The sequence below is a fragment of the Ostrea edulis genome, chromosome 3, assembly GCF_947568905.1.
Source record: "Ostrea edulis chromosome 3, xbOstEdul1.1, whole genome shotgun sequence".
NCBI lineage: Eukaryota > Metazoa > Mollusca > Bivalvia > Ostreida > Ostreidae > Ostrea > Ostrea edulis.
The window spans coordinates 28,734,804-28,755,324 of record NC_079166.1 but is presented as its reverse complement, the minus strand read 5'-3'; the positions used below and the strand labels follow the sequence as shown (position 1 = coordinate 28,755,324).

General features: G+C 36.5%; 2 protein-coding genes across 2 annotated transcripts; both read right to left on the bottom strand.

Moving 5' to 3' along the window:
- Positions 1-1,147: 1,147 nt before the first annotated feature.
- LOC125674093 (betaine--homocysteine S-methyltransferase 1-like) lies at positions 1,148-8,029 on the bottom strand. The gene is made up of 7 exons (XM_056160400.1): positions 7,485-8,029; positions 5,205-5,395; positions 4,463-4,657; positions 3,266-3,377; positions 1,887-2,065; positions 1,588-1,669; positions 1,148-1,509 (listed from the first exon to the last, which is right to left on the bottom strand). The coding sequence occupies exons 1-7, from the start codon at positions 7,495-7,497 to the stop codon at positions 1,196-1,198; spliced, it is 1,086 nt and encodes a 361-aa protein (XP_056016375.1). The 5' UTR covers positions 7,498-8,029; the 3' UTR covers positions 1,148-1,195.
- Positions 8,030-9,444: 1,415 nt separating this feature from the next.
- On the bottom strand, positions 9,445-18,756 carry LOC125676585 (betaine--homocysteine S-methyltransferase 1-like). The gene is made up of 7 exons (XM_056160399.1): positions 18,662-18,756; positions 15,314-15,504; positions 13,357-13,551; positions 11,714-11,825; positions 10,203-10,381; positions 9,983-10,064; positions 9,445-9,882 (listed from the first exon to the last, which is right to left on the bottom strand). The coding sequence occupies exons 1-7, from the start codon at positions 18,672-18,674 to the stop codon at positions 9,599-9,601; spliced, it is 1,056 nt and encodes a 351-aa protein (XP_056016374.1). The 5' UTR covers positions 18,675-18,756; the 3' UTR covers positions 9,445-9,598.
- Between the last annotated feature and the right edge of the window lie 1,765 nt (positions 18,757-20,521).

Genomic DNA, 20,521 nt, shown 5'->3' with positions numbered 1-20,521 from the left:
ACCAGAGGTGGTACATCCATCAAGTGCCTTGGAGGTTTAAGCATACCCTGTCGACCTGTCACACCCTCCGTGAGCCCTATATCTTCATGAGGTAAACGGAGTAATCTGTAGTCGGAATTACTGTAGCAAAAACGCCTTACAATTAGTATGAAACAACTCGGACAGTATTTGACACAACGACAGGTTGTATTGGCAAACTAGATCATTACACTGATCATAGAATTTGCGAAATGCTGATTTTAAACAAGACTATTGAATCAACCTGTTTGTCAGTAACTTGTCTCGCTTTAAGAACTGCTCACTCGTAGCACGAGCTTTTGCGTATCGAATCAGTCGAGAGATAGAAACACCCTATGTAGGTGATATTGGATTATTGTTACATAAACATGGAAAGTTGAAGTATTGTATTATTTTTAGCTGCCATTTAAAACATCGCACTCGTTGACAAGGCCAAGGTACATGTACGAGATGAGCTTGAACCCATGACGAAGTCATGAAGCTAAGACTACAATCACTGAAACACTGCTGAAATATATCACACATAATATCCAATTTCTTGTCTACGTAATTGTTACCTTTATCGATTAATATCATTACAGACCGTTACACATTCATTTGTCGAAATGCGCATCTGGTGCATCAAAATTGGTACCGTATAAGTTTTACATTATCACCCCTGGGTCAAGGCCTCTGCTGGTGGACTATTAGTCCCGAGGGTCTGTACAGCCCAGTAGCTAATACTTCGTTATACTAGCTTGAAAATACGGATGTATATTTAATTACTGTGATAAAATATAGAAATTCATTTCAAAATTAAGGATGCTCTCCCTCATGAATAGCTCTTATCCTTCGACGAATTTGTCTCCACTTTTTCGCACTCTGATTTTCCCTAAAATAGCTCTAACAAGTATGTTGTTATTTCGGATTTCCAAAATTCGGTTAAGCATCACTGAAGAGATATTATTTGTCGAAATCCTCAGCTGTTGCATCAAAATTGGTACCGTATAAGTTTTACATTCTATGACGGCGTTCCATAATATAAGTACAATTTCCATATCATTCCTCAACACAGTGTTGTTGTTTTTTTCAATATATTCTGAAATGTTTATTCCATGACCATGTCACTAGGTATAAAACTTAAGATAAGTCACTTTTAAAATATTTATAAATCCATGAAATTCTGAAATTCAAACTACTACTGGGGAACATTTATAACAGTAGGGTACAAAATATCTGTTCCATACACCATGTACATAAACTCTTTATCCCCAGATTTATTCAACTCTTTCTTCTTTCCCCAAACAAACGACAACGATAGATCACACGAATAACGACTAGCCTCTGGATGTCGGCCGTAGACTTCCGCTAGATCACGCATGTAAGCTGAGCAGTTCCCGCAACAAAGACCTATATACTGCACTCCAATTTCTTTTGCTTCTGTTGCAAATTCTCTGATATCGTCTGAGGAACATTTTTTGCATTCAAGATTGTTTGGAAAAAGAAGCTTATCTGAAGAAAAAAGAAGCATGATGTAAATTATATGAATGCCAAAGTAATGGCCATTCTGTGTAAAATTTATCTTCGTACCTGTTTCGCTGTCCTTAAAGGAAAAGTATGTGCAGCAGTCGTCATGACAACGGAACGGTACAGGTATGGCGGCGATGGGGCCCTGAAACATACATAAATGAGGTGAACGGTTTCTTTTCCTTATATTTTGAAAATGAACCTCTACTAGGAAAAGTATCCTTTTTTTATATATCCATATGCCATCTTTTGAACGAAAAGAGATATAGGCTACTGTTACAGTGTTACATCCAAATAACACGTCTAGTCATAGAGTTAGAATATTCAAGGAACAAAGAACATGATACAATTACTATTCAAACCTTGCAAGCTTTCCTGATCTCTCGTATCAGTGGAATCATTGTCTTGGGACCTCTGGAGCAGTTGAGTCCGACCACTACCGCCCCAGCTTCCTCCAGTCGGCGACAAGCTTCCGGTATTGGAACTTCATCCAGCGTCTGATCTGGGACGTGGGCACACAGCGTGATCACAGCGGGGAGACCTGTGGTGTAATGAGCAGGGATTTCACTTTTGATTTGTGCATAAGGACATTTTAAAAGCCCAATTTATGTGTAACCGATATAAGATAAAGTTGGAAGATTTTGTTACAGGAAATATGAAGGGATTGACCAGAAAATACGATTAATGCAGGCTAGATAAATATTTTAACTATTCAAATGTACATATGTACATATTGTAGACTGAATATTATACTCAGAGTGAATTGAAACTAATGGACAATATCATATTAACCTATGAAGTAATATTAGGTGCCTAGGAGGAGTAATACTAGAACTATATGTAACTATATACCGTATAGCGCTCTTTTTTCGTGGGATTATAATTTTGGCTTATTTTAGCGGTTAGATAGCTTGCCGCCAAAATTCCACCCGCCAAAAATGCATCCTATTGCAACTTCAGTATTTGAAAGAGAAAAAACTCCATCCCTGTCCGACAAAATTTATTCCGCTAAAATTATTAGCATACCTTTGAACCAGCAAAGTGCCAAATTTTAGACCCATGGAATAAACCCTCTATACGAAAATATTTGTTATATTTGTGATTTGGCCACATTGTAAGTGAAAATGAATATCATATGCGAGATGCCTACATTTGTTTTGTAATTTGTTTCTACTGAGAGGTGATCAGTAGAAAACATGATGATATTTACCCTACAGTGGACTTTCCTGACCTTTATATAAATTTGAAGAAAAACATAAGATACAGTTTGTGATATGACGCTCCACTCTATGGTGATCTTCCTTTACCAGTTACCTATTGATATCATCCACAGCAATTCAACTCTTTTCTTCTCCCGTTATGTGTGGCGCATCTTTTGCCTTTATCTCCTCAGTATTGTTTGACACTCATTCACTCACTTTGAGATGTCCCTTTATGTTTCCTGTAATATCCACTAAAGGTAGGCTCTAACCTTCCACGCACTGTTTTGATATCATATAAAGGTATACCTTTATCTCCCTCTTACCAATGCAAGGTGAAGATAACGAACAGTGATCAATCTCATAACTATGTGATATCATCAAAGGTATTCCTTACTTTTCCTGTACTGTTTTGATATCCTGTCATTGTATAATCTTACCTTTCATCGTAGAGTTTCTATATCCTGTAAAGGTAAGTCTTTGCCTTTATTGTACTGTTTTGTTATCCTGTTAAGGTATGTTGTTAAGGTATATGTCCTTACCTTTTCCGTACTCTTTGATGCACTCCAGAGCCAGCATCGCCTCCCCTAATATGGAGAAAGTCTCCCCCATTATGTAGTCCACCCCTTCTTCTACCGCCCATCCAATCATCTCCTGTGGAGGAATAACAATGAAATACAAAATTATACGTCAATAAGTATTCCTTTGCAAACAAAGATAAAAACAGAACCCATATGAATATACGATAGTAGGTGATGACGTAACCATTCCAAGGGTAATAGTTTAAGGTTTCAACAGTTTTGTTTAAAGTCAGCATACTGCAAATTCTATGGTCGTTATAATAATATAATTGGTCAATATAATCAATCATTGGGTCAAATACTGTCTAATGTGTTTGATATAGATTGTTAGGCCGTTCTTGGCGCACTGATTTTGACTACGGATAAATCCATTCACCTGATCAAGATACAGAGCTCACCACGGACGTGACCGTCGACAGGGGATGCTTAGTCCTCTTGGGCAACCGTTCCCACCTCTGATATATCCAGGAGTCCGTGTTCTCCCAACTCTCTATTTTCTATTGCTTATTGGATTTATGAGATTTATCACTGAATACAGAGTTGTTATTATTTTTTTTTTTGCCATGAGTGCATTAATTATTTGGATACAATACCCTATACATTAGGGAATGCTAATCCCTGCATAAAATCTAAACCACTAATTGAATTGTATCGTCTGCAAATTGCAGGCATGGCTATGTAACGTTTATTTCAATAGTCTTGAAATGAATGGAATCTACCTATTATCAATCACTCACACAACCATCTGATTACTTTATCAATGTATTGAGCAATGAAAAGGTGAAGATAACGAACAGTGATCAATCTTATAGCTCCTACAAACAATACAAAATTAAGAGTAAGGCAAACGTGGATACTGGACATACACTTTACCAGAGATGATAGGATCAGGTGCTTAGGAGGAGTAAGCGTCCCCTGTCGACCGGTCACACCCGCCGTGAGCCCTATATCTTGATGTGTAATGAACGGCCTAACAATTTGTATGAACACGTCAGACAGCATTTAACAAAATGACAGGTTATATTTGTAAATTAGATCGCTATAACGACAATAGAATTTGCGAAATACTGACATAATTTTTATCAAGCAAATTTATTCTAGATGAAATTCTTAAATTAGTAAAATGAATCAGTACATCTCTAGGAACATATGCTATACCTTGAATATTGCTCTGCATTTATCGTGTGTTGCTGGGTCATCTGCAGAGTAAATTTGAGTATGACTCACGCCCCCAGCCATAAGACTACCGGTTCGATCCGCCACTTTTCTGGCAATTTTCAGAGCCTGTCTGTTTAAGTCTTCAACTTCAGCCTCTCTACCAATCGAACGCATCTTCTCTCTGTGTCCAAAATACTGTACAAAGGTTTTGAATTTCATACTGACTTGAATACGAATAAATAAATTTTACAACACAATACTTCAAAGGTTATGCTTCTGATCATTCTTGTGTTCTAAATGTACATGTGTCAATATTTTGTTTAGAAATGACAAAGTAATGCTTATATTTTTTTTAGAATGACTGGTGCTAATGCCAAGGTAAGGATAAAGAGAAATAAATAATTTGTATTCACGAATTAAACAACTTTTGATTTTGGCATGTATCCCATGCATAAATATCAAATGGTACAGAAAAGGCTATATTTCAAAGGAATCCTCAGGCTGAATGTATAGGTAATTGTCATATCTTTGAAAGTGTATTATACATCAAAGGGTATATTCCCATAGTGAATAGAGAATGTCAAACAGAATACTGTTTACATTCAGTTAAAAACCTGGTTATTGTGTAGAGCAACATCAAATACTGTTAAAAGCATTAGTGCATTTGTATATATAGGTATGGTGAAGTTTTGGAATTGATATTTGGTGAGGTAACTAAGAGTAAAGACTGAACACAACTCACAGTGAAGGCGGGCAGTACGTCAGTTCCGGCGTGAACAAACTCCTCGTGAAGCTGTGTTACCAATTTCGGATGTTCGATCACCACTTCCGGTACATATCCGCCAAGAGCTAGGTACCCCCGGCGAGCGAACTCCCACATGTATCCATTGGCAATCAGCACGTTTTCCCCGGCATTAAGCCTTTCTATCAGTCCTGTAAATATGTATAGTATCGTTAAACAGACAACGTTAAGTTTATTTTCCCAGAATACTCTAAGTTTGATACATGGATGGGGTCTCAGGTTATATACTCCAAGAGATGAGACTTATGTCAGATTTTTCATATTATCTTACTTGTGTATGTGGAATGGGGACGTGGATGAGAAAGGTCCCAGCCCGCTTCCCTGGAGAACGACAATGTATATTTGTATGTAGTTTTTCAGTAACTATGTACCTACGTTTTGGATAGTGGGTATGTTATAAGCAAACTAAAACTAATATCGACATCACCAAGTGGTATGATTCAAACACACAAGAAACAAACGTCAAAACAGAAGGTGAAACATTCTTCAATTTTCACTTCACTGACTGTGTCTCCATTATTTTGTTACGATATGGAAGAGTATCATATCTTTTCAAATCACAGACAGAAAAATGAATATCGGTAATACATATATATTCTTTGTCCTTTAAAATCTAAAAAAAAAATATATGTTATAGTCGATTAACTGAATGATTTAGTATGAAAGAGATAAAGATTTGTAAATCGTGAATTCGAATCTCGTAAGGTTTTAAAATTTTACATGACTGTCTAAAAAAGATATTTCCCCATGTTTTGAAGTTTTAACGTTCGAAAATATCATGTTATGTACTGTCAATCTATAACTGTTGTACCTGGTGTTTTATTCATCCTTACATGTAATTAACCTACTTGCCGAGTTATTGGTTTTGCACAGGTTAAATGTTTCTTCCAACAAATATTAATGAAGAACTTGTTTACTTTTAATGATCAAAATCTACTGTCTACTGTATTTAAAAGATTTCACATAAAAATTAAGGTTATACATTATCACAGAATCTGACTTTAGAGAGTTTATTATTTGTTTTTTAAACAAAGATTGCGGTTTGTTATTGTTTACGATTTTTTCCAAAAGAAATGAATATCGATCTAAGTTTATTATATCTTTCAAATTTCAAGCATTTTTGGAGTGAAATGTGTCATCTAAAACTTTAAAATTTGACTATGCAAAATCAAGATGCTTTATATTACAAAATCAATATTTCACTTGTTTGTTTGTTTACATAAAAAGACTCGAGTCTTTGTTTACATAACACAGATTTAAGTCTAAAATATTGTTTTTATTCTTGCATTCAGAAGGTCAAAAGTTCGGCTGTCAACATTAAATGAGTAATATTTTCAATGTTTAACATCAAAAATGAAAAATATTTTTATCAAAAATCGTGAACCAATCCCTTTAAAACGTTGGATAAAATTATTTGAGTCATCGATCTAAGACAGAAATATAAGACGACCTGCTGTCAATTTCTAGGGTAAAACGACAGTTTGCACATACGTGAAATGTTGTTCCATGAAGATCAAATGATATCATAGGAGTCAACAGTGGATACAGATTAAATAATAGCATACAGAGTAAATATCTGGGGTCAATGACTTTACAAGAACTCGCAGTTCACTCACAGTTCACAGACATCGACCTACTTTCATATTGTTTTTCACAACATTTGTATGCAGAATGCACATACTGTCAAGGTGCTGAATTCACCAGGAATCATAATAGAACCATAACGATTTATTTGTAATAGTCTTTTGCTAATTTAATAATTTGAATTGGAAATGAGCATATCACAATTAGAAGACATAGATTGATAATCAGTTGTTGTAAGTTCATTGACAATACATGTGGATAAAAGAAAATGTTTGGTGTTCCTATCCCCCATGACATCCAATACACAGTAGGGACTACACAATACGAAATGTTTCATGTATGGAGTTCAATAACAGAACTCTAGCGTTAGATGTACAAGAATTGCTTTGATGTAATGTTTTCGATATGCCTACATTATATGTTAAGTTCGGATAACAACTAATCTTGGCCTACCAACATTGAAAAAAAAAATAGAGAGATTGATTTAAACTTCATCAACGGCTTTCCATGGGTTAGCGAACTTACGGAATGAATTTAACAATTATTACTTTAATCCATATCGTCTGCACCTTAGCTTTTAATTTAAGTCTAAATTATATCATGCAGTATCCAGCATTAAAAGAATAGTATACATACCCCGCTTTGGCATGTTGCGTAACTTTCCTGTTCAAAAGATGAACCTGAGTAAAAATAAAAAATAGGTGTGTACACGCACATTAAGCTCGTGATAAACAAACAATGATATATAAACAAGATGGACACATATGACTGACCTATATTAGTGCCGAAATTACTTCGCTTCAGTATGGTAGCTCGTCTGTGATTTTGTCGTCTTGTCGTGATTTGGGAAGGTAGACAACATGGAAAATATGACAAAATTGAGGGAAAAGGACGACTAAAGCAACCTTTAACTTATGGCGACAGAACTTTCTTGCTGTCTTCTATTTGGACGCCAAACCGCTATTATATTATATGGACCCAATGCAGCCTTAAGAATGTAAATGATAGATGATGTTAATATGGCACTTTGCGCCAAAACGTGGACATGCAACACAAAACCAATTTGTTCTCCAAACATTTTCTTTGATGGAAATAAACTAATTCATTATCAGAATGTAGCTTCAGATTGAGTGCTGAAAATCCCTATTGTACCTGAAGTAGGAGGAGACAGTTTCGCACCATAGGCCCGATTAACTTTATTTAAAATGAAAATACCCCATATTTGAAGTGATATAGTATTGTATACAATGATTTAGGATACATGTCTAATGTAGCTGGGTGCTTAATACATAAGTTGGTATGCAATATGTAAGTGTCATCGTGATTCTTAGCACATAGATGGGTGCAAATACGAAAATAAGACACGTGGTCAATTTATGAAGAAATTTTGATGAAAACATGCATAGTTCAGCAAAAGGTCTGTAGCTGAGAGGGAAGGTGGATAGCCCCAGTTGAAGGTAATTTTTTTAAGAAGGGCAGACAGGACTCTTGATTGTGCAGTGTTTAAATTCCTTCACTTCGTATTGTGATGGTGTGGATGTGGTGCAGATTAGACCAAATGGAAGGAAATGAAAGCAAGAATGTGGTACCTGTTCAGAGCATATTTTGTGCACCAGCACTAGTATGTAAAGATTACATTTACATGTAATTTAGGGTCACAATTTGTTAACTTTTAGGTAAATAACGACCATATAGTTTGAAAAATGCTGACTTTAATGAAGACAGTTAAAACTTCTATAATATCAGCTTATTTGTAATTATCCTGACTCGATTTAAAAACTGACCATACACAGAACATGCCCTTGAGTATATCAAATCAGTTCAGAGGCATGATATACAGGTGATAATGGAATATTGCCACATAAATATGGAAAGTTGACGATGGAGAATCTGAAGTCATCCCGTTTGTCATAAAGATGAGTTGTTAGTTTGCCGCTAACGTTTATGTTCATTAAAATATCCAGGTATGAAGCCAATATGGATGGGTCTTTTATTTCGAGTCGTTTGGGATATACCGAAACAACATATCAAAATGAGCATGATTGATAGATAAAATGTCGTCAATATATCTAACGGTCGAATTGAAGGTCACAGCATAATATTAAGCTTTTAAATAAATTCTGCCTCGTTAGAAATAAAAAGAAGTCAGCTAGCAAAGGAGCATAATTCGTGCCCATGGGAATTTCAACAGACGGTTCGAAAACCTGACTACTAAAGACTACTAAAACACCTCTGGTGTGTCCATGGGTCCGTGTTTGCCCAACTATATATTTTGTATTGCTTATGGAAGTTTTGAGATTGATCACTGTTCGTTATCGTCACCTTTCACAACGTAGATTTTGTCAATGAGGAACTCCAGCATATTTTTATATCATCTTCAGAGTGCTTGTGCGTAGAATCAGAGTAGTATTAAGAGCAATTTTTGGGATGACTGGTCACAAGATTAGTACGAGTGAAGATCTTAATTACATACCAACTATATACAATATACTTTATCAAGCTAAGTATGAGTTTGTACATTTATTTATTTTCCCTCAAAAAGTTTATCCCTTGATAGTACTTTTTCTATATTTAAAAAAAAAAACAGATTGTGTACTTTTGGAATATTTATCAATTGATGAAATTCTGAAACTGTACATGTACAAAAACCCATGCGATAACATACGGCAGTGAAGTACATGTGAAACTTTAGAGATGGTCCTGTGTAGAAAGTCTTTCTAGACTTAATTCCTGATGTGGAATGAGATTCTTTACTTCTCTGTGCCATTCACCATGTACATCAACTCTTTATCCCATGATTTATTCAACACTTTCTTCTTTCCCCAGAACAATGACAGTGACAGATCACACGAATAACGACTAGCCCCTGGTTTTCGGCCGTAGACTTCCGCTAAATCACGCATGTAAGCTGAGCAGTTTCCGCAACAAAGGCCTATGTACTGTACACCAATTTCTTTGGCCTCTGTTGCAAATTCTATAATGTCGTCTGATGAACATTTTTTGCATTCAATATTGTTCGGGTACAGAAACTTCTCTAAAATGCAAAGATAGGAATTGCTGATTTAAAAATATTTCTGAGAATCATTGATGGATTCCTTATAGGCCTATATTATCATGGAGTATCCAATTCTTACCAGTCTCGTCATCCTTGAAAGAGTAGAACGTGCGGCAGTCGTCTTGACAACGAAACGGTACAGGAATGGCAGCGATAGGACCCTAAAATATCTTTATGTTCAATGTATAAATATTGGAATTGCTGAATCAGTGCTATAATAGTACTCCGTTTCTGTTATTGATTCATGGGAGTGGCAAACATCAACAAGGACACAAAAACACTAGAAACACAATTCAAACCTTGCAAGCTTTCCTGATCTCTCGTATTAGTGGGATCATAGTTTTGGGACCTCTGGAGCAGTTGAGTCCGACAGCTACCGCTCCCGCTTCCTCTAGTCGGCGACAAGCTTCCGGTAAAGGGACATCATCCACTGTCTTATCCGGTATATGAGCAGTCAAAGTAATAACAGCAGGGATACCTGGATTTAATATTGCGTTCACGTTACATATTCGTGAGAATTTCGTGATTACCATATGTGACAATTTCACGTTTGATATCGCAATTACAATGTAAAAGAATTTGTATGTTCAAATTATCCTTGCAATTACCTATCCTTACTTGTTCTCATAACGAGTACTAAGAATTTTATTGTTGATATTCGTGTGAATTTAAAAATTTTATATTCGTGGTTACAATGTATAAAGATATCACGTTTGATATTCGCGATCACAGTATGAAAGAATTTCCCTTTTGATATTCTCGATTATTATGCGTTTTGTTTTGTACTATATTATCAGACCAAGAAAGAAATGAGAAAGTGCAATTCATATTATCTACAGTTCAGATTAAAGCAGAATTCCGATAACAACGAATTTATATAATCAAAGGGCATTTGAAATCACTCCTCCTAGACACCTGATCCCACCTCTGGTGCGACCAGGAGTCCATGTTCGTCCAACAATCTATTTTGTATTGCTTGTGGGATTTATGAGATTGATCACTGATCGTTATCTTCATCCTCCATCTAATAGATAAAGTATATACATTTCGTATCTTGTTTTTCGTGTTGTTGTAGAAAACCTAAGATATTTCTTTCTGTCTCTCTCACCCAATCTGAAACATCCCACAATCACTCCCCTTGCTTTTCCTTACCATTCCTTTACTGTTTGGTATGCTCTGATATTTCTCCGAAATCCATCACGCATTGTTTACGCGAATGCGGTTTAGAATAGGTCCTCAGTACCCCTTGCTTGTCGTAAGAGGCGACTAAATGGGACAGTCCTTTGGACGAGACTGAAAAAGCTTAGGCCCATGTCACAACAGGTGTGACATGATAAAGATCCCTCCCTGCTCAAAGGCCGTGAGCGCTGAGCATAGGTCTAAATTTTACAACCCTTCACTGGGAATGATGACGTTTCCATATGAATGAAAAATTCTCGAGAGGGACGTTAAACAATACACAGTCAATCAATCCCGTTACAGTATGATATTGGTATACTTTAAAATGAGTTCCCCCTCAATTTTTTCATAATGTGTTATACAATCGGTTCTGTTTTTCTGTAGATCCTTTCCGAAATGTTTGATAGGCTACACAGGTATTTTCATTTACCTTTCCCAACACTTATTTATGAACTCCGCCGAATTGTTCTGGTATATTTAGAACAGTGTTTGAATACTTTCTGCTGTTATTCTACCTATATCAGTACAGTACTAGTTTGATCCCTTTTCGTTTCCTTAAATGCTTGAAATATTCCACACGGATGCTTCCCTACCATTACCATGATATCGTCTGTAATAATTTTACCCTTACCATTCCCGTACTCCTTGATACAATCCAGAGCTAGCATGGCCTCCCCAAAAATGGAGAAAGTCTCCCCCACAATGTAGTCTGCTCCCTCCTCCACCGCCCACTCTATCACCTCCTGTGTGGAACAATAGTGCAACAATGTAAGTAATTGAATCCAGTTAAAATGGAACCCAAAACCTTACTTCCGGTCACGAAGTGAACCTCTAACCACTTAGGCCCCGTGACTGGTGTGACAGGTGGAGGAATAGTCTAATCGTGAATAGGAATTCGAAGAGTGATAACTTACTACATGTAATGACTGTGTTTAATGACAATTGTGTCTAATATCTAGTAATGCTATCAGGATGTAGGGCTCACCGCGGGTGTGACCGGTCAACAGGGGATGCTTACTCCTCCTAGGCACCTGGTCCCACCTCTGGTGTGTCCAGGGGTCCGTGTTTGCCCAACTATCTATTTTGTATTGCTTATAGGAGTTATGAGATTGATCACTGTTCGTTATCTTCACCTTGCATTAACAGAAATGTTTTTAATATCGTCTACTACGGCATCATAAAAATTTCATTTCGAAATCTGACTACGTACCTTTTCCACAAATATTGGCATAAAATGGGTTCTTTAAACAATCAAGTAATGTAAATTCAACTTGTAAAGATCAATAAAGTTTCGGGGTACTAGTGAAAAAGATCACACTCTCTGTAATTGTCTATTCTTGATCCCATTTTCATTCTGTTTTAGTTACATATATGAGTGGTGTATTTCAAGAACAATCTGGAAATCATATGACATCATGCATACTGTAAGTGTTTTTAATTTCGCGGTACTAAAAGACTCGGTTTTTTCATATTGGTCTGATTGCGGTAGTTTTATTTTCGCGGAATTCAACTCAATTCGGATTACTGGTAACTGTTCAAAACATAGTGTGTCACACTTGCATAATATTTGCGGTTGTTTTAATTTCGCGGGGAAATCCCCGACCGCGAACATAGGGATATTAAAACCACCGCAATCATTTCCCCATTTACAGTATTTTGAATCCTTTTTGATTGGAATATTAAGTTATCTAGATTGATTTGAAAATAATATGTTTTAAAGGACTTAAAAATCTCAGTATTTTTAATATTTAAATTTTGGAAATACTGTGCTGTCTACAATGTTTCTCGTAATTTAAAAAAATCATTTATCAATTTTTAAACGGTATCTGCTTTCTATATTCCGATTTGAAAAGAATTTAAGGATGAAGGATTTCTAGATTCCAATGTGTAAAACAATCTTTCCCTTTGTGACTTTCTCACTTTCTATCTGATTTTCAATGTTTTCAGTATTTAACTTGGGATTAAAAGAAAAAAAATGGGATTTTTGGTGTAACTTTCTGAGATACTGTTTATGAAACATTTCAATTTTGTCTTAAATATAAATTACGTGCCAATAAGTAGTTAAAACACGCATGTGACATCAATGATGAGATCAATGTTGAGGTCAATAACTGGTGCAACCTCTGTGGATTGGCCATATTAGAAACAGTAATACTTTAGATTTGCCAGTTTTCCTTTTAACTGAAAGGCTGAAACATCTTCAGCTGTTTTAATGTGTATTAACCGGTAAATGAATAATAGTTTAAACGCAAATTTCACGAAAACAAATCGTACCTTGAATATTGCTCTGCTTTTCTCGTGAGTTGTCGGGTCGTCTATGGTATAAACGTGCGTGTGACACACACCACCGGCCACAAGAGAACCCGTACGATCCGCCACTTCTCGGGCAATTCTCAGCGCCTGTCTGTTTAGGGACTCAACTTCCGCCTCTCTCCCTATCAAACGCATCTTCGCTCGGTGTCCAAAATACTGTACAAAAAAGCATCGATTAGATATGATAAAGCGATAAAATACATATCAAATGAGATCTATTTTGAAGACGAATTTGAACAGTAAACAGAGCAAAAGGAAACATTAACACACACACCTATCCTCCCATGTGAAGCAGAAAAAATGTTTTTATTTGTCATTTTCGTCCTTTTAAAACTCTTTCAATTGAATTCGAAAACACAAAAAATCGTGTTTTTCATGCTATCATGCTATCTATATTACCTAATAAGGATAACTTGGCTAGGAATTTTAAAGGTTTTGAATAGCTTGTCATATTGATGACTTGGGGTAATAACGTAGCAGTTTGTATTATTCAGGAGTGTTTCCCAAACGGGGATGCTGGAGACCCGAATTTATTCATAATTATCAGGAATTATTCTAAGATACTGTAATGCGTGGTTTACCAAATATCAAAATTATTATTTTGGACAATGTACCTTTGATTCTTCTGTGAAATGCTTCTACCAAACAATTAGCTAGGCACCTAATCCCACCTCTGGTACGTCCAGGAGTATGTGTTTGCCTAACCCTCTATTTCGAATTGCTTACAGGAGTGACGAGATTGATCACTGTTCGTTATCTTCACCTTTCGTGAGATTTATCACTGTTCGTGATCTTCACCTTTATAGGAATTATGAGATTGATCACTTTTCAATCCCGTGGGGATTCGGGTTAGAATAAGTCCTCAGTACTCCTTGCTTGTCGTAGAAGGCGACTAAATGGAGCGGTCCTTCGGATGAGACCGCAAAAACCGAGGTTCCGTGTCACAGCAGGTGTGGCACGATAAAGATCCCTCCCTGCTCAAAGGCCATAAGCGTCGAGCATAGGCCGAAATTTTGCAGCCCTTCACCGACAGTGGTGACATCTCCATATGAGTGAAATATTCTCGAGAGGGACGTTAAACAATATTCAATCAATCAATCAATCACTTTTCAAGTGTTCGTTATCTTCACCGTTATAGGAGTTATGAGATTGATCACTGTTCTAAGATATTCTAAGGTCATTGATCTTATGCGTCTGCGTTTAAGACAGTGTGATTTTATTATTTCAAGAAGATAACTGTACGAGTTTTTGTAATCGTCGTATACAAAAATTTAAGGTCTTTCCTGCATTTTATTCCATTCTTCTTCTTTTTTCTTTTTCTCCAAAAACAAAAATGCCAAGCTAGTGAACAGTAGTTGAAATGTGACATGAAAAAAGTATTTTTAAAAATGTTAAGTTTCCTAGTTTTGTCAGGTGTACACCTATTCTCAACATTTAGCTGTTGAGAAGCTTGAGAAACGTTTCGATATGTTGGAAAAGATTCTCGATCCGTGAGCAAGTATTGCCTATTCCTGGCATGGATTCACAATTCAAGGGACGCAACTGGCAATCGAAGGGAACGAAATACTTATGCGAAAGCACAGATTACGAAATTCAATAATACAGAGTACTAATTTGGCAAAAAGGATTTGTAATAACGTATGCATTCCAAGGGATCGGATAACTTAATGCGAGGAAACAGTGACTTTCATATATTTAAGGACTTGAGAATAACATCTGCTTCAGAGTGTTGTCTCCTGTGAAAATATGAAATGAACTTAGGAAACCATAACGTGTCCTATATATTTAAGCATAATAATTTCTTTTCTTGTCAATAAAGAAAGAGTGTTAGTGTGTAGAATAATTTGTTTTTCTTCTCCGTCTTTAAACTCCCTATATTTATGTAGCAATATTCCATTATCACCTTAATATGACTTACAGTGAAGGCGGGTAGCACGTCAGTTCCGGCGTGAACAAACTCCTCGTGGAGCTGTGTTACTAATTCCGGATGTTCGATTACCACTTCCGGTACATATCCTCCAAGGGTTAGGTACCCCCGGCGGGTAAACTCCCACATATATCCATTGGCGATCAGCACGTTTCCCCCTGCATTAAGTCTCTCTACGAGTCCTAGAAAGAATACGTCTAACAGGTCAGACACTTTTAATATTTGCGTTATTCATATAGTGCGGGATTAGGACTAAGTTCATGTACGGTAGCAATGAGGTTACATTCCCCTAGTATGATAAAACAATGCAACATGGAAATATTCATAGTTTTTCATCAGTCATTCAAAAATAACTTTGGTAAACTCTGATTCTACGCATGGGTACTCGATAGTTGATATTAAAACGATGCTGGAATTCCTCATTGACAGTGTCTACTGAGCGATCAGAGTTTCTCTTGGAATTTACAGGAACGAATTGTGCTCCATTATTGGCTGACCTGTTAATGAGGAAGAATTTATTCCAAAGCTCCTACTAGAGAAGAAATAATATCTTGGTATTGCCTTCAACTCCACATTTAGATTTATCGACAACGTTTTAGTTATCAACAATATTCATTTTCATATATACATGTATTTCGATTCGATACCGGTATATCCCAGTGAATTCGAAATAAAAGACATCGTCAACTTTCCATATTTATGTAGCAACATTCCATTATAATCTATATATGGTGTATACATCTCTCAACTGAATCCATACTAGAGAGCATGTTCTGCAGATAATCAATTTAAAATCAAAACAAGCTACAGAAAATATGTTGATGTTACAAGGGCTTAAACAGTCTCGTTTAAAGTCAACATTTCCCTACTTATGTGGTCGCCATAATTATCTAGTTTACCAATACAACATGTCATTTGGTCAAATACTGTCTGACGTGATTCATACCGATTGTTATGCCGGGTTTTTTCCACGCTGATTTTGACTAAGGACTAAGGATTCTTCTACTGAGAACATTTGAATTATCTTCCAATCGTGTTGGGGGACCTAATCAAATTACGCAGACAGGTCCAACAAAAACCACTAAGACACAAAAGTCATCAACAATGCTAATGAACACGATAAAAGCCAACACACTAGCACACCACACAAGCAAAAGGCTTCAATGAAAACAAAATGCATTACACAGACACTTCACCAACAGCCAGCTGAAAAGAGGTAGATCCCCGAGTACGGAGGACGGAGTTCGGAGGATATAACGTACTTCCCGCTACAAGCAGATTAAAGTGGCTGATTCAGATTTTGTCAAACAGTTATGTGAATTAGATATCTTGATTTTTGATGGGACACCAGAAAAGGGGTCATGACCTTTCAATTTTTCAGGCTAAGAACATACCACGGACATTATACAACAAAACAAACTACATCGAGAATCCAGTGAACTTGCAAATTTTTATTTCAAACATATTTGCTTTAGTGAAATTTGACCGTGGCCTAGGTTCAAATCAAGCTCTAAATATGCAAATCATCTTCAAATGAGATCCTTTCAAAATCCATATCATATAAATACCTACAAGCAACAATAGTCGGTTTTTACTGCTGCCAAAACACCTACCATTCTGGTCTGTAACAAATGGACAAAGTTATACGAGTAGATGATCTAAGCCTGGTAATACTAAATTATTAATCCCCAACTAGGACTGGCTTCAACACAGGAGTTACCAAAGCTTTAGACAGTGTCATTAAATCAATCACTATGATAATCGTCTTTATGTGTGGGTTAGACTAAACCATTCTCCTCTCTGGGATAAAAGAATTACCAAGGTCATGGATTTGCAACAAAACCGACAGTTCCGAATTTGCACTGTTGCTCAGGGTTCTCTACTTGAAGACAGTCTACATGTAATACCCGGAAAACATCAATCAGGCAATTCCCCAGAAGACAATGCATTATATGTCCATGATATTCTTAAAAACAGCCACGAGGTCCATAAATCCTGTTTGAACAAATAAAAGCACACAATGCAAGCATAGGAGTCTTTAGGGACTTCCATCTGGGTAACAAGGCATGCAAAGACAGAAAACAAGTCATATATCCAGAACATAAACTCACTCTCAATTCAATATTCACACACAAACGCATGCACTGTCTGGAGAAAGGTCACATCCGTACCGAGGAACAAGTGAACACACTCTAGCTAGTTGTAATAAAAGTTTTGATTCAGAAGTACATATACTAGTCAAGGGCCGCTTCAAACACAAAGTTAAACATAAACACACAGGCCCACTCAACCTACATCTTACCATGAATGGAATCGCACAAAGAACTGTACTTGAAGGGGACAAAATTGCACACATCATGCTCAAACATCTCCTTCCAAACTTCTCATACAATAGTCATCTCCTTACATACGACCAATTTCGAACTTCGTGGAGTAACATCATTACACTTGCTAAACCAGACAGGAACCATCATGTCTCAGATTCCTATATGCCAATTTCAATCACGTCACTTCTCTACAAAATTTTGAGATTGTCCTTAATACCATGTTAATATCAGGGATGTGACTGAATTCCTCAGAAATCAGAGGAAAACTGGTCAGAAAGGGAGGAAAACATCTCACCCTACCTGGAAAAATATCTTTTTCTGCCACTTTAGATCGAATCCAGAGTGTTTCATTTTTTCGAAAATTGAGCAAATTAGAGGAAAAATCACACCCCTGTAATATGGTGTTTGGAAAGACACGGCGAACTATCATATAAAAAGGATTGTGTTTAGAGATAATATAACTTAGTTGTATTGCATAGCGGATAGATTCATGCGTGTGCATAGTTTCACAAACTCTTATATATCTATCACACATGCAGGAACGAATGCCACGAATTTCCACTATCTGTGTGTAGATCGTAAAAATAAAACAGATCAAGGTTAGGTGACATATGTATGCGTGTCACACCAACCTACTTTCATACTGCTTTAAAAACCAAATACTGAATGTGATTTTATTTGAAAAATTGAAATTTCGAAATAAAATGTTTAAATCACCCTCATTATCTAGCACACATATGGGTGTAAGGAATCAGAAATTCAGTCTAGACGTCTATCTACGTCTGTAAAGGGATTGCTAGCATCAAATCTTAACTTACCTTGATTGAACCAAATGAAATATATAGATATTAATATAAGAGTTTCAATCGGCTGTTCATAGGTTTGTGGTTTTTATGAAAGAACTTAATAAATGAATTTAACAAGCACTACTTTCTTTCCACCATCTGCACTACAGTCTCTAGTCTAACGTCCAAATTTCTAGTATCCAGCATTTAAAGAATACGATACATACCCCGCTTTGGCATGTTGCGTAAATTTCCTCTTCAGACGATGGATCCGAGAAAGAAATGTGCGTACACGCACAATAAGCTCGTGACATATAGAAATTGAGATATAAGCAAGGTGGCACATACGATTGACCTGTATATTTTACCGAACTCTTCCGTCTAACAATGCCAAAATTAGATCGCTTCGGTATGGTTTTTCGTTTGTGCTATTGTCGTCTTTTTATGACCTCGGGGCGAGAAGACGACAGAAGAAAAATACGACAAAATTCTGTAGAAAAGATAACAAAAGCATAATACACCTTATACCAGCCTAACTTTTTCGTCTTTTCGGTCAATTATTTGCGACCTATCAAATGTTTTTTCGTCCCAAAAACCTTCGAACTTACTAGATATCAAATTAAAAATCAATATCAATCATCAGGAAAAGTCCACAATAAGATTTGAACCTGCATTTTCATAAGATTAGTTAGTTAAAATGAAGTCCTAAAGGGAAAGGGGGCCACATTAATTGACTGTATTTCGATTTTCTGTAAGCATAATTCTGCACTATGTAAGAAGACTCGAAATTTGAAATGAATGATGAAAAGGTGAAGATGGCTAACAGTGATCAGTCTAATAATTCCTATAAGGAATGCAAAATAGAGAGTTGGGCAAACATGGACCTCTGGAGTGATTGATTGATTGTATATTGTTTAACGTCTACTGAAGATCTATTCTAACCCGGATCCCCTAAGGGATTGGTCCCCTGGATATACCAGAGGTGGAATCAAATGCATAAAAGTAAACATCCCTGTCGACTGGTTACACCCGCTGTGAGCCCTATATTTGGACCAGGTAAACAGAGTAACTCGTAGTCAAAAGCGGACTAATAATCGGTTGGATAGTTGGATATTGTTTAACATCCCACTCGAGAATTTTCCACTCATATGTAAACGTCACCAATTCCTGTGAAGGGCTACAAAATTTAGGTCTATGTTCGATGTTTACGACCTTTGAGAAGGTAGGGGTCTTTGTCGTGCAATACCTGCTGTGCCACGGAGCCTCGAATTTTGCTGTCTCGTCCCATTTAGTCGCATCTTAAAGACAAACAAGGGTACTGACAACCCATTTTAATCCTTATTCTCACGGGCTCTTAACTATCGGTATAAAACACAACAGTCAGCAATGTAAAACTTATACGGTACCCATTTTGTTGCACCAGATTGAGCCAATGATAGGTTGTATTGGGAGACTAGATCATTACGACGACCATAGAATTTGACTTTAAATGAAACAGTTGAAATCCCTGTGACATCAAATTGCTTATCAGTAGCTTGCCTCAATTTCAAAAATGAACATACACAGAACAAGCTCTTGCGTATCGAAGCAGTTGAGAAAGATAAACACCACATGCAGGTGATAATGGAATATTGCTACATAAATATGGGAAGTTGACGATGGAGAAGCTGAAATCATCCCATTTGTCATAAAGCCGAGTTGTTAGTTTGCCGTTAATATCTGTTTCCAATAAAATACCTAAGTATGAGGTAGAAGTGGACAACTCTGTTTTCTTTTATTTCGAGTTCACGGAAATATATGGAATCGACATTTGAATGAAAATTATTATTGTTGATAGATAAAGCGTCGTCGATATACATATGTATCTAAATGTCAAATTGAAAACCACAGCAAGAGATTTTTTCTTCTCATGTAGAAGCTTTTGAATAAACTTTACTTCATAAGAGTATAAACACGGGTCAGCTAACAAAGCAGCACAATTCATGCCCATGGGAATTCCAACAGACTGTTGTAAGACCTGATCACCAAAGACTACGAAGATATTGTCATTTCTTATTTCAACTTCAGAGTACTTGTGCGTGGAATCA